At 43.1% G+C, this 14,924-nt stretch overlaps 1 protein-coding gene across 1 annotated transcript; it reads left to right on the forward strand.

The window, feature by feature from the left end:
* Window positions 1-2,182: 2,182 nt before the first annotated feature.
* On the forward strand, window positions 2,183-11,785 carry LOC119702929 (deleted in malignant brain tumors 1 protein-like). Its single transcript, XM_038141715.1, has 11 exons — window positions 2,183-2,207; window positions 3,077-3,124; window positions 3,367-3,687; window positions 4,213-4,533; window positions 5,482-5,864; window positions 7,121-7,215; window positions 7,428-7,636; window positions 8,293-8,465; window positions 8,859-9,247; window positions 10,073-10,344; window positions 11,004-11,785. The coding sequence occupies exons 1-11, from the start codon at window positions 2,183-2,185 to the stop codon at window positions 11,174-11,176; spliced, it is 2,409 nt and encodes an 802-aa protein (XP_037997643.1). The 3' UTR covers window positions 11,177-11,785.
* The last annotated feature ends 3,139 nt before the right edge of the window (window positions 11,786-14,924 follow it).

The following is a 14,924-nucleotide window of genomic DNA, read 5'->3' on the forward strand; positions in this document are numbered from 1 at the left end:
ACAGATTGAAATTAGATAACATCAGGTTGTCTTACAAAAAATACAAACCAATCAATGCCACAATTAAGTATTAGTTTTGTTGAAGTGAATTTAATTTAATAATGTGATGGAATGATCATTGTTTTGCAGTAGTGTCTTGCAGCTAAGTTTGAACCAAATTTAGAAATCTGCCATGGAAGACTGAGAGACCTTGTTCTTATAAATCCATGGCTTTCAGTATGGAATTATGAGGGAAATATTGTAGTTTCTTTGAGGAAATATTGAGGAAATGTTGTAGGTTTTTTTTTGCTGTAATGCATATCTGCTTTATAGTACTTCAAATTCCACCTTGCAAATGCACACAGAACCACTCAATACTTTTTAAGCTTTATATAATTTAATGGGAGTGCAACAGAAAGACACAGTTGCTGTGTTGTAGAGTGTCAGGAAGTCCCAGGTGTGTGATTTTACTAACTTGAGACTTTCAGGCAGGTGGAATACAAACCTGGAGACTGTAACAATCCAGCCTGCATGCGTGCAAACACAAAACAGTGTTGGTTTTCCTCAGAATCCAATATTTATTATTGCTAAGGACTTTCTAAACACTATCAGTATTTTTTAAAAGCTAAAACAATAAACCCCAACAAATTAATAAAAAAGGTATGACTCTCACTCCTCTTTCACAGAAGATAGCTGAAGTCTTATGTTCCTGCTAGGACTTTCTTCTGACTCAGACATCTCTTTGTTCACTGTTTTTTTGCAGCTATAAATAAGAAAAAAACACCCATTATACCCCTGGGGATATTGGTGATAGAGTGTGCATTGCTCATTTTGCCCACTGCTTTTCAAAAGACAGTCCAAAATGCTTGAATTGTAGAAATAGAAACAGAGAAATGAAAACTAATCAGAGAAATCAGAATAAGAGGCATTTAAAACAATGAAATTATACAACAAAGAAACCAAAAGGGTCTGATATCTGTCTCACTGTATAAAATCACTTTCTATATATCTGGGAATTACCCAGTACTTTGTGTGTGCTACTCAGATAAAAAAGGCTTGAGAAAGACATAGCACTTGTATAATGCTTTGTCAGATCATTGACCCTGACTAAGCAGGTCACCAATTTCTTTTTGCATTAAAATTGCAAATACATTTATGCAAGTTTTCTTTGTTCTTGTTTGGGGGATTTTTATTACTCATTTAATTTTACAGGTAAACCTGTGTATATAAACAACTGAAAGTACTGTGGTATTTCAAATTAGAAGCACAGATTTAAGAGAATTCAAAAAATATTCTGTATTACTCACGCCCAGGCACCTCTTCCTGTAAACTTTGAGTATTTCACTTTATTAGGTTAACAGTAAGACTTTGATGCTTGGTTTATTGACCTCCCAGCAAATTCCATCCATTCCTAGCAAATATACAGTAAGAATTGCCACCAAAAATTCAAATATTAGTCAAAAATCCAAATTATTCTCTTTAGTCTGACCAAACTTTAATCCAAACATGCATGTATGAAAAATAGGTTTGCTAATTGGCAGATTTTACTTCAGTTGTTTTTGTTTACATACTTTCATTAATTGAAATGTTAATTTTGGGAGGCTACCATGCCCTTGTGGAATATGACATTACTAATTATTTCTTATTTTGCAGACACCAAAGCTTTGCCCTGCATCCCAGAAAATGCAGCTCTCTAGGGAAAACATACCTGATATGAATTTGTTTATCAAATGTATTGTAAATTAAGTCACTGAAAGCAGCCATGTACAACAAGAATCCAAAAGTAATAGACTCGTGGAGTCACAGAAATATAGAATGATTTGGGTTACAAGGCAATTTTAATAATCTTCTGGCTTAAACCTCCAAAAAGAAGCAGAGACAGTTTAAAACAGATGCTCAGAGCCGTGTCTGACCTGGAAAGTGGCCAGTGAAGGGAAATCCACAACATCTCAGGGCAACCCAAAAAATTAGGACTCATTTTATAGGAAGAAAAGTGTTTTGAATACGTGTCCAAAAATTCTTGGTTTCCTTACTCCTTCCATAGATCAGCCTTGAGATTGACACATTGCTCTCCATCTCCAATTTTACAGGGTTGGACCAACATCTCCACCACTGGGAGGAACCTGACCATGATTCTTCATCCACCAGGGACTCACGTGCTTCATCTTCCATCTCTACCTATGCCACAACCACTGATACATCCATGTTAACGCCTTCTGTTCCTCCAGGTGGGTCTGAATCTCTCTGAAATGTCTGGCCAGTGCTTTTGAGGGACCAATAATTTCTGCAGAGTTTGGGATTTGGTTACCTCCATGGGACAGCAGAGCCCAGGAAAAGTCCATCATAACTGAAGCCAAGGCTGGCACTCCTGGTGGCCTGAAACTTGTAGACCTATGCCAAGGTCCCAACAAGGGAAGATCTTTGCTTGTGGTCTTTGCTGGCTGGAACTTGGTGTGTGTTGGCAATTAGAGCAGGGTTATGTTTCTGATTGATCCCACCAAGAAAAACCGTCCTGCTGACAGCCCCAAGCTCTCCATCTGCCATGTGACAGGGTGGCAGCACCATGCCCAGCACTGGGAGAAACCTGGCCATCCTACCTCATCCAACAGAGCCCTACTTGCTTCTTTCCTTTCCTCCCCTGCAGATGCCACCAATGCCACAGCCAGACTCACCGTCTCTGCTCCTTCAGTCTGAATTTCTCCTGGGATTTCTGGCCCCTGTTTTCTGCAGAAACAATTAGTGCCTCAGAGGTTGGGGTTTAGTGTTCTCCAAGGCAAAGCGGAGCCTGGGAAAAGCACAGCAGAATGCAGCTGAGACTGGAAGTTGTGGTAGCTTGATCATAGAGCATTGCCAAGGCCCTGGCAAGGAAAGGCACCTGCTTGTGGTTTTTGTTGGCTGGAATTTGGTGTGTGCTGGGAATGAGTGTGAGAATATATTTTAGTTGATCCCACAATGAAAGACCACTGTGTTGACACCCTCAAGCCCTCCATCTCCTGTGTTGCACAGTGGCACCAACATCCCCAGTCTCGGGAGTAACCTGGCCATACTCCTTCATCCACCAGGAGCTCACTTGGTACTTCTCCTTTCTTCCCTACAGATGCCACAGCCAAAGATCCAGCCAAGATCAGGTTGGCCACTCCTCCAGGTGAGTCTGATTTTGTCCATGTTTTTCTGGTGATATCTTTCGGCTGAACAGTTACTGGGGCAGAGGTTTGTGTTTAGTCTTCTCCCTGAGAGAGAAGAACCCAGGAAAAGCAATTTAACACAGCCAAGACTGGGAGTTGCGATGGCCTGAAATTTACAGAGTGATTCCAAGGCCCTGGCAAGAAGAGGGTGCCTTTGTGCTAAAATCTCTTCCCAAGTTTTCCATACTTCCTTCTTTCCCAGATGCCACCATCAGCCTGGTGAACGGCAGGAACCGCTGCGAGGGTCGCGTGGAGATTTCACACTCGGGGGGCCGGGGCACCGTCTGTGACAATGGCTGGGACCTGAGAGATGCCCAGGTGGTGTGCAGGCAGCTGGAATGTGGAGCTGCTGTTTCTGCAACATCAGATGCCTCCTTTGGGCAAGGCAGTGGCAGCATCTACCTGGACTATGTGAGCTGTGCAGGCTGGGAACCATCCATCTTCCAGTGCAGCCACCGTGGCTGGGGCGTCCACAAGTGTGGCCACAGTGAAGATGCTGGTGTTGTGTGCTCAGGTACCACTGGTTTGACTGCCTGCATGCGGGGACTCTTTCAGGACATGTCCCCTCTTAGCTGGATATGGGTGTGTGTTGGGGATTATGTTTTGGCTTAGTCCCACCATGAGAGCCCATTCTGCTGACACGTCTAGGCTCTCTGACCATGTGCCAAGCTGGCAGCACCATGCCCAGCACTGGAGAAAGCCAGGCACAAACCTTCATCCTACAGGCCTCACCTGCCTCTTTCCTTTCCTCCCCTACAGCTGCCACAAGCACAGCTACAGCCAGCCCCACCACCTCCGCTCCTTCAGGTGGGTCTGAGTTTTTCCTGGTTTTTCTGGCCACTGCTTTCTGCAGAAACAATTAATGCCTCAGAGGCTGGTGTCTGGTTTTCTCCAGAGGAGAGGAGGTGCCAGGAAAAGCAGTTTAATACAGCTAACCTGGGAGTTGCAGTTGCCTGAAACTCATAGAGTGATTCCAAGGCCCTGGCAAGAAGAGGTGCCTTTGTGCTAAAATCTCTTCCCAAGTTTTCCATACTTCCTTCTTTCCCAGGTGCCACCATCAGCCTGGTGAACGGCAGGAACCGCTGCGAGGGTCGCGTGGAGATTTCACACTCGGGGGGCCGGGGCACCGTCTGTGACGATGGCTGGGACCTGAGAAATGCCCAGGTGGTGTGCAGGCAGCTGGGATGTGGAGCTGCTGTTTCTGCAACATCAAGTGCCTCCTTTGGGCAAGGCAATGGCAGCATCTACCTGGATGATGTGAACTGCACAGGCTGGGAGTTCTCCCTCTTCCAGTGCAGCCACCGTGGCTGGGGCGACCATAATTGTGGCCACAGTGAAGATGCTGGTGTTGTGTGCTCAGGTACCACTGGTTTGACTGCTTGCATGCGGAGACTCTTTCAGAAGGTGGTCTTAGTTAGCTGGAATTAGACGATTTGTTGGGGATGAGTGCAGGATTATGTTTTTGGTTGGTCCCACCGTGAGAGACGATTGTGCTGGCACCCCTAGGCTCTCCATTGCCCATGTGCCAAGCTGGCAGCAACGTGCCCAGAACTGGGAGAAAGTCAGGCACAAACCTTCATCCAACAGGCCTCACCTGCCTCTTTCCTTTCCTCCCCTACAGCTGCCACAAGCCCAGGCGCAGCCACTCCCAGCACCACCTTCCCAGCTCCTACAGAGGGGGTCTGAATTTCTCCTGCATTTTCTGGCCACTGCTTTTTGCAGAAACAATTAGTGCCTTAAAGTTTGGTGTTTGGTTTTCTCCCTTGGAGAGAAGAAGCCAGGAAAAAACGTTTAAGAAAGCCAAGACTGGGAGTTGTGGCGGCCTGAAACTCATAGAATGATTCCAAGGCCCTGATGTCATCTTGGTTTTTATCTTTTTTTTCCTTTATATATTCTCTGTATCCTTTACACACATATTTGTAGCTTCTTACTGTAACTTAGCACCAACATTTTCCTTGTCAGGAAGTCAAATCTCATTCCAGGATCCCTATGCTGTCTTGGTTCTTCCTGGCTAAAAAGGCCAAAAAATAGCTCTTCAGACACATTTTCATCAACAAATTACAGTCCCATCTGAAGGCAGAGAGGACTTTGAAGGGACTTGGACAAAGGGAGGAGATGCATCACCATTTGTGGGTATTTTGTGGATGTTTTTCTATTTCTGCCCCGGAAGCCTCCAATAAAGATCCACTTTTATATTACTTCCTAAATGAAAATTATCCCGAAACTGTGTTGTTTCATTTCTAGGTTGACAAAGGCATCACCCTGGCAAGAAGAGGGTGCCTTTGTGCTAGAGGATCTGTGTCTCCTTCTTTCCCAGATGCCTCCACCATCAGCCTGGTGAACGGCAGGAACCGCTGCGAGGGTCGCGTGGAGATTTCACACTCAGGGGGCCGGGGCACCGTCTGTGACGATGGCTGGGACCTGAGAGATGCCCAGGTGGTGTGCAGGCAGCTGGGATGTGGAGCTGCTGTTTCTGCAACGTCAAGTGCCTCCTTTGGGCAAGGCAGTGGCAGCATCTACCTGGACGATGTGAACTGCACGGGGTTGGAATCGTCCCTCCTTAAGTGCGGCCACAATGGCTGGGGCGTCCACAAGTGTGGCCACAGTGAAGATGCTGGTGTTGTGTGCTCAGGTATCACTGGTTTGACTGCCTGCATGCGGGGACTCTTTCAGGACATGTCCCCTCTTGGCTGGATATGGGTGTGTGTTGGGGATGAGTGCAGGATTATGTTTTTGGTTGGTCCCACCATGAGAGCCCATTCTGCTGGCACGTCTAGGCTCTCCATTGTCCATGTGCCAAGCTGGCAGCAACGTGCCCAGCACTGGAGAAAGTCAGGCACAAACCTTCATCCAACAGGCCTCACCTGCCACTTTCCTTTCCTCCTTTACAGATGCTGCAAGCATAACTACAGCCAGACCCACCATCTCCTCTCCTTCAGGTGGGTCTGAGTTTTTCCTGCATTTTCTGGCCACTGCTTTCTGCAGAAACAATTACTGCCTCAGAGGTTGGGGTTTAGGCTTCTCCAAGGGAGAGCAGAGCCTGGGAAAAGCACAGCAGAATACAGCTGAGACTGAGAGTTGTGGGACCCTAAAATTCATAGAGCATCAAGGCCCTCTCAAGGGTGGATTCCTACTTATGGTCTGTTTTGACTGGACTTGAAATGTACGTTTGGGATGAGTGTAGGATTTTGGTTTTGGTTGATGCACCATGGGAGAGCATTCTGCTGAGACCCCCAGGCTCTCCATTTGCCCAGTGTCAGGGTGGCACCAACATCCCCAGGGGTGGTGGAAAACCTCGCCATGCTCCCTCGTCCTCCAGTGCCTCACCTGCTCCCTTTGCTTTGTCTCATACAGCTGCCACAAGCACGGCCCTTGTTACAAATCCTCCAGGTTTGTATTTTATATGTTTTTTCACATTTCTCCAATCCATTACTCTTGAGGTGTCATAATTACTGTTTTGTAGTCATGAGCTGTTTCATTTGCATAGTATAATACATTGGGAAAATTCCTTTCTGGTTTTAATTCCCTACCTGCTATACACCAGTCTTTTGTGTTTGAGTGATTCTATGGCTGGGGATGGATTTCAGAGTATGTTGATTACATGGAACATTTTCTTTTGTTCATTCTCTGATTTTATGGTATTTAGGCCATCATCTTTTACTTTATTTCATACCCATGTGCCTGAAACCCACAGAGTTAATAACTGCAAGCACGATTCATAATTCTCTGAAGAGTTCATCACTCCTGTAGCCTGAGAGGAGCTCAATCATTATATTTCTTTTGAGATTTAACCTTGTGTTGCCATGGTTTCTGTATATAGAGCATATTTTTATTTGATCAGACGTAAATCTAAATTAATCACTTCTATTCCATAATTTCTTTTTTTTTACTTTCCTTTTTCAGGTCAAAAAATTATTTGTGGTGATATACTTTTTACGTCCTCCGGAACATTTCAGAGTCCTTCTTTGACCCCTTCAGATAAAGCAGATTGTTTGTGGCAAATACATGTAAAAAACAATTTCCTCATTGTGCTCACATTTGATAACATCCAGTAAGTAAACCACTTTCTGCTTGGGCAATAAAAAAAATTCCAAATCTTAACTGCATCCACAGTTCCTGGGCACATTTCCCATCCTATAAGTGAATGATAAATACACATGGGAAATGTGTGAGTGCAGAATCCTATTATATTGTTTGTTCAGCATTTAAACCCCCAAGTTTAGCAAATACATTATTAAAAATATATTCTCATTTCTTCCTCAGGTTGCAAGGTGGATGCCAGAATGATTACATTGAGATCTATGATGGGCCACCCAAATCTTCTCCTCTGCTTGGAAAAATTTGTTCTAGTTCTCATCTCACATACACCTCATCTTCAAACTTCATGTCTGTGAGGTTTTACAGTGACTCCAGATATTCCAGTGGAAGTTTTAGGGCTCAGTATCAGTCCTTTCCAGCAGACCAGAACACCAGTAAATTTCCATTCTATTTGTAATTCTGTTCTCTTGGTAACGTTATCTTTGCTCAGAAGCTTTTATACACTGTTGTTTTTTGTATTTTTTATTTTATTAAATAATCACTTGTTAATGTTGTTGAAGGAATCCCACATAGATGATATTCCTATCTGAATTTTGTGACTGATTGTTGACTGCTCACTTTCAGAAAATAACTACCTTTTCTTCTTTAAAAATATTCAATTTATTTGCCTTTAGATGTTTTCTGTTGTTTTCTAAACTCATATTCTTTGTACCACATCATAATTTGTATATATTTTTGTACCTTTCTGGACAAACTTTCACAGAGTCATAGAAGTGTTGGTTAGAAGGGACTTATGGAGTCTATTTAAAACAGAGCTACTGCCAACACCAGGTCAGATCCATTAAGAACTGGTCTGGCTGAGTGTCTAGAAATATTCAAAGGATGAAATATTTAAAGCTACCACTTTGGGTGACGTGTTCCAGTACTGTCCTATTGCTTACTCATATCTAAGTCTCAAGTGTAAAAATAAGTGGTTTGGCTTATGAATTCTCTTCTCCACATTGTAGCAGTGATTGCATTTGTTGGACTTGCAATATGAAAGCATTATCAAGTACCCAAAATCACTAATAATTCACATTTTTTCCCCTAGCCCTTCTGTGCTTGTCAACCTACATGTATGCAGTGGTAGACAGACATTATCTCCAGTCCCAGGGCTACTCAGTGGAGAGCATCAGCCTGGCAGACCCTCAATGCAGACCAAAAATTACATCAACTGAGGTTATCTTCAACATTTCATACAGCCACTGTGGTACACGTAGAGAGGTTGGTGTCAAGACATTTGGGACAGTTCTGGGTATGGGAATTTAACAGACATTTGGAAAATTGTCATGGATTGCAAAGGGTGTTGGAGGCCACAGGCATGCAAAACTCAGAATAGGAGCATGTGTTTCTGGAGGCTGAAGTTGGTTAAATATTTTTACTTATCCTTCCCAGGGTGCTTACATCCTTCCCTGTACCTATTCCAGAATGATGTTCTACAGAACAAAAATAGAGGGGAGAGTTGAGTGAGCAATCTCATCCTGGATGCCTGGGATTTTTCAGTGTGACATCTCCTTTCTGGCTGCCAGGACCTGGCACATACAGAAGTTTGTAATGCTCACAGTGAACATGACCATTACATGCGGTAATTTAACACTCATTTAATGTGTCAAACAGGGCAACAATGAAACAATCACCTACTCCAACGTGATTAAAGTGCCTGCTCCCGGCAAAGTCATCAAGAGGCAAAAGGACCTTCACTTGCACATCAGCTGCAAAATGCTGCGGGACACCTGGGTTCAGGTCATGTACATTGCTGACGATGTCATCGATGTCAACAAAACCCAGTACGGCAGATACGACGTGAGCCTGACGTTCTACAACTCCTCGTCTTTCCAGTGGCCAGTGCACGACTTCCCATACTATGTTGACATGAATCAGAATTTGTTCCTCCAAGCTTCTCTTCACAGCTCTGACAAAAATCTGACCGTGTTTGTGGACACCTGTGTGGCATCGCCTAATTCTAGTGATTTTAGAACACTGGTCTATGAATTGAGCAAGAGTGGGTAAGAACTTTGTAAAAAATCACTTTAAAAGCGTCTCTATGTGTTGTTCTAAAAGAACTTAATTTCTGAAATGAGGTGATTTAGGACCAGTTTACTGTGGTTGTAATTCTCAGGGCAAATGTTTTTCTACGAAAAGTTTTTTGGCAAAGCCTGAGTAAAATTTGGAATGATAACAAAATATCATTCAGAAGTAGCAGTCAAGCACTGAGATTTCACCCAAGGAGGCAGTGAGGAAGTTGAGGTCTGACTTTGTTTCTGAAATAGATGTATGAAAGGGAGGGATGTCCACAGCTCTACATTTCTGTATATCATGAGTTTTACAGCATCATAACTGGAGTACAAAACTGTCTACTCAAAAAGAAGAGAAATTCCTTAGCCTTTTCTTACTATTCTAGAAACCTAAACCACTTTGCCTAAATTTATTCCGAAGTACATTGAAGCACTAAAGAGAAGTGTATTAAAATTAGTTTCATGCTTCTAGAAAAGAAAGGAGAACTTTCTCTTTCTGCAACAACTTTCAAGGGCCTCTTTTCAAACAGTTAATCCTGTTTGCAAATGCAGAAACCACCAGAACCACTAGCCATTTTCCAGCTATTCATGTTTACACAGAACTTGTTAAGCTATGAAATTTCTGTGCTGTGCACATTTAGCAATTTCTCTTCTTTCTAAAAGCACTTTTTTTTTTTAAAGCCTTTTGATTTCTCTTTGACTTCCTGGTTTTTATATTTAACCTTGGAACTTATTGCAAAGAGAGGGTGTAACAGTGTTTCTGCTCATGAGAAACTGTGAGCTAATAGCTAACCTGTTGATTTTATGTCCTTCCAGGTGTGGCAGTGACCCTAGCTACTCTCTCTTCCCCTCGCCACGCGCCGACATCGCTCGGTTTGGGTTTAACGCCTTCTCGTTCGCGAACCGATTCCCGTCAGTGTTCCTGCGCTGCGAGCTGCTGGTGTGCAGGTACCGCGACTTCGCCTCCCGCTGCTACCAAGGCTGCGTTAGTAGGGTCAAGAGGAATGCAGATTCTTCCCACAAGCAAGTGAATGTTGTTGTTGGACCCGTGCAGCTTCGGGAAGCTCACGCTGAGAGCAGGAACATTGGTGAGTTTAAATATCTTCAATAACGTAAGACTCTGTGTGTTACTGTCTGTTTGCATTTCAGTTCAGACAGGAAATCCAGCTCTGAAATGTGCCTTTGCTGGTTTATTTACAATTCAGCTATAATTCTTATGGGGGATTATTATTTTTTTATTTATATAAAATAGTTCTATTAGATTTACAAGCTCTTTCCTTTCTATCATAGTTTAGATCCATTCTTTGTTCTGCACATATCAAGTGGCAATTGATTAAGTTCTGTGGGAAGAGGGATGAGATGTAACTAATCTGATTTATATTAATTTGCTAAAGATGTCTGTGCCTAATTTGCATGTCTGTTATTTATCTGCAATCAATCTCTAGGTCCTCTTGGAAATGCTGTTTCTCAGTGTCCTGTAGCTGCTGTTTCCACTACCAGAAAGCAACATCTTAAGGTCTTTGAGTGTAATCATTACAGACTCCCAGTTTCTCTTTAATTTCTTGCCACAATCTTTACTTGTTTTGCATGGCCACAGAACAATTAGTGAAATAATGTGTGATTTTCTGATCAGATCCAGATTAGAGCTTTTTAACTTAAATTCTCTTTGCCTAATTGTCTTTGCAATTAACTAACTCAGGGGAAAAAAGCAAAACAGTAAGTTTCTCTCTGACTCTTTTATGCACAGAACTGGCCTCTGACATCCAGGCAAAAGGGGAGACTCTGAGCTCAGAGCCTGCTGACAGCTCCCACGTTCCTCTGGCTGTGACCACCGTGGTGCTGGTAGCTGCTGTTCTCACAGTGGGAGGATTTTTTTGGAAGAGGAAGCTGCAGGAGGCCATCCCATACCAGAAACTGTGAGAGGCAGCTGCGGGCATGGAGGTGGAAGGACACTTTCACCAGCCACCTGCTTCGTTATTTGGGTTTGCAATCAGTGTGAAGGGCAGCTCTTACCTGGCTATTCCACCATCCAGACCATGTTTGAAGAATCAGCATTACACCTGATGTTACCATGAACTGAATTTACAAAGCAACCTGATTTTAAAACCTGATGAGTAAAGAAGGATTGATTCTTTCATCCCAGCATCCAAATAAGCACCTTCAGTGCTGGACATTTCAAAGCTTTTCTGTTGAACTCCTCATTGAGTGTCTGTGGAGAAGACTGAAACAGGTGACTTGAGAAACAAGAACTGATTTATTTGGCCCTTGCTGACATGCAGATGAAACACCTGTGTAGCATCATAGATACACTGGGAAGAAGTACAAGAAAAAAGTTTCTTTGCAGTAAAAAAAATCTCAGTAATGAGCCATAAGCAAATATGCTCAGGTGCTGGACATGAAGAATTACTGCTGTACAGCATTCCTGATTTTGGGCAGATTGGTTTTTCCCAAATTCATATTTCTCTGAATAAATGTAGGCCATCTATACAATTTTGTATGGAGGATGAATATAATCCCGTTACTTAAATGTGTAATTAAAAACAACAGGAAAGAAAATGTTTTTTTGAGCCATACTTTTTTTTTTTGGTGTACTTGCAAACATCCCAGTTGTATGTGTGAACCCATGGCTAACACACTGCTGGGTCTGAGAGCATGGCTTCTGACAAAGTGACTCCGCCAAGCAATGATTCCTGCTCTTGCTCTCACACATTTCTACACCTGGAATGGGTGGGAGGGAGACAATGGACATAAGTTCCCATAAGGAACTCTCCTATCCCCATGTGAAAACAAAGTAAAAAACAACAAAAAAGAAAGAATTTCTTGGGGAAAGCTACTTAATACAGGTGGAAAGGTCACTGGTATTGATTGAGAAATGCCCTTCTTGAGACGTTCCTGTTTTCCAGCCAGCTGTGAAAGAGGCAAGTTCATTTGGAACTGAGCAGAGTCAGATGTGCAAGGTGAGCCAAAGTGGTGACGTGTGAGGAAGGTGAGCTGTACCCTTGGGTGACATCCTGACCTGACAAGGAGGATGAGGGCAGCTCTGACGGGAACCAGCCCCACAGCCTGTACCATTTGTTCCTTCTAGCTGCCTTCTCATGGCTCCAGGCAGGGCTCTCATCACCTCTCTGTGATGTAAGGAAGGGATCACACAGGTAGGGACTGGCACTGCACACAAGTGAGAGGTTTTTTCCACACTTGAGGAACAAGGATTTAGGGGTCTCCTCCCCTCTCTGCCTGCAGCCACCTTTGGAAGGCAGAGCACCTCAGGAGGCTGATCTGCCTTCACCTGTTCTCTGGACCACAGATTGTCCAGGCTCAGAGGAATCCAGCCATCTGCTCAGCACAGCAAGCACTCTCCTGGACCCGGGCTTTCCTAACTCTGTAGAACAGGACCCTCCCCTGTGCTCTTCCCAGACCTGCTGTATTCTCCTTCCCCTGTTCCTGCTGCTGTGGTGTTTCTATCACACCATCTTGCAGGGTACAGCTTGATGGCACTTTTTTCCGCTTCTCCTATTCTCTCAGTAATTTTTTCACAGACAAGCAGAAAGACCCCAGGCCTAGATCCTGGTGTCTCCAATCCTCACCATCCCTGTGCTGAGTTTTCCCACAGCATGTCTGGGCCAGGGCTCCCAGATGGAGAAATACCAAGGCTGGATAAAAATACAAGGTAGAATTAGCAAGTTCACTGGTTTCCATATTAAATATTTCTGCAGAAAGCGTTGCCAAACTGTTTAGGTGGTAGATGTTTCAGACTCCTCCTCATTTCTTGCTCTCTCTCTTGGCCCACAAGCGTTGTAGAAATGCAGGATTCAAGAAAACTGGGTTTGATGATGAGGAAAGGGTCATGTGCCTGGTGAATGGCCTCTCTGCCACAAACCCTCCTGCCTGGGTTCAGACTATCACTCCTTTGTGGAGCAGGCTGTGGATATCCTTATTCCAGTGTAGATACTTTCCTGTAGGCATGGGTGAAAGCTGATTAATCTTGTTTGTCCTTTCATTGGTCTCCATTCTTACCTTTAAAACCCAGTGTGCTTGCAAAGTGCCCTCACAATTTTCAGCAGAAGAAAAGGTGTTTTCAAGGCTCAGTGTAGCTTCATTCAGAGTGATGTGCTGGGAAATGCCTCAAGCTGCCAGAAGAAGACCTTGAGAGCAAAAATGTGTCACTGCAAGAGATTTATCTTGCCAGTGGGAAGGGTGAAATACTGTATCGTATTTGCACTAACTAAGGTTAATTAAAACAAATTATTTATCTATTTCCATCGTGCAGAGATTGTCTGATAAGAAAGATGTCTAGAAATATCTAGATTTTTGAAATGCATAATTTATTTATGAAGAAGGTAGTGAAAAACCAATCAATCAATCAAACAATCAATCTTGATCTTTTACCTGGGTAGTTTAAGAGGTTTTTTTACACTTAAACCACCTGGGAATCCCTTCCATGTTCCCCTTCCTCCTCACCCTTTTTCAGTTATTACAAGGGTTTGGAGAAGAACTGTGATCCATCACTCACTCTTGCTTCACTGATTGCAGTGTTTGATTGGCCAGTCAAATAAACTGGATTTTTCACTCTTGTCAGGGTGTCAAAACCAGAATATGAATAGTGAATACCAGGTGTTGTGTACATATCCTCATTCATGTGCAAATGGGGTTGTTTGGATAAAGAAGAAACATATTTACCATTCTGAATGTTCACTTTCAAGGCTTCCAAAGTTACCTTTGGCCTCTTATATTTTTCACTTCCTTCTTCCATTCCAGTGATATTGGCCTGTGTGGAAAGATGTTTTAGATCATTCTCTTTTCCCCATGAGCTTTGGTCTTCCTGCTTGATGGCTGTCCCTGGAGGCAGTAAATTCAAATGTGGCAACAATTTTCACTGGTGATAATTCCATGCAAGACGTGATGGCTGTGGAGGTAGGGATGAGATGGAGAGCAATGTTCTGACTCTTCAGTGTTTGGATGATCATCAGAGTTTCTTGTTAAATAGTTAGAAACACAGAAACAGAGGAAAGGAACCACTCTGGTAAGAGAGTGATGAATGAGAATTAAGCATTATTTCACATTGTGGAAAATCCTTGGATTCATTCTTCAAAGAATGATACAGCTGTTATTGTCACGATGTAAAATTAAACAAGGAATATATTAAGACATTTTCTTAATCTGAAGAAATTAGGACTTTTTTTTCCCGGTTTGTTGGTTCAAAGGATCAAATGAAATTTTAGAACAAATTAGTTTCAATCTATGTAATTTCCTTCACTATGCATGAAATCCACAGATTTTTTCCACAGTGTTTGCACAAAAAGTTATCAGTTTACCCTGATTCTCTGACATTTCTTTGCAAATCTGTCAGTGAATTTTGACTGGGAATTTTGGCTTGTACTTTAACGTGCCCCAAAATAATTGGTTTTCACTGGGGCTGGAGCTCTTGACTTCAGCTGCAAGATTCTTCAGAGACCCCCCAGTCATACTTAAACTGGGCCAGCAGGTCTGATCTTATTTTATTTAAAGTCTGCTGAAGCTTTAGGACATTTATGGCTCCCCAAGAAGACCTGCCATATTAGTTGGCAAGGGTCTCTTGCTATTTTGCTGGAAGAAACCCATTTAAATTTCAAGATTCCACTACCAACCCAATATCTGACCAGGAACCTCCTCATGAAAGAAAAATGCTGAG

This window comes from Motacilla alba, chromosome 6 (assembly GCF_015832195.1).
Source record: "Motacilla alba alba isolate MOTALB_02 chromosome 6, Motacilla_alba_V1.0_pri, whole genome shotgun sequence".
In the NCBI taxonomy this organism is placed as follows: domain Eukaryota; kingdom Metazoa; phylum Chordata; class Aves; order Passeriformes; family Motacillidae; genus Motacilla; species Motacilla alba.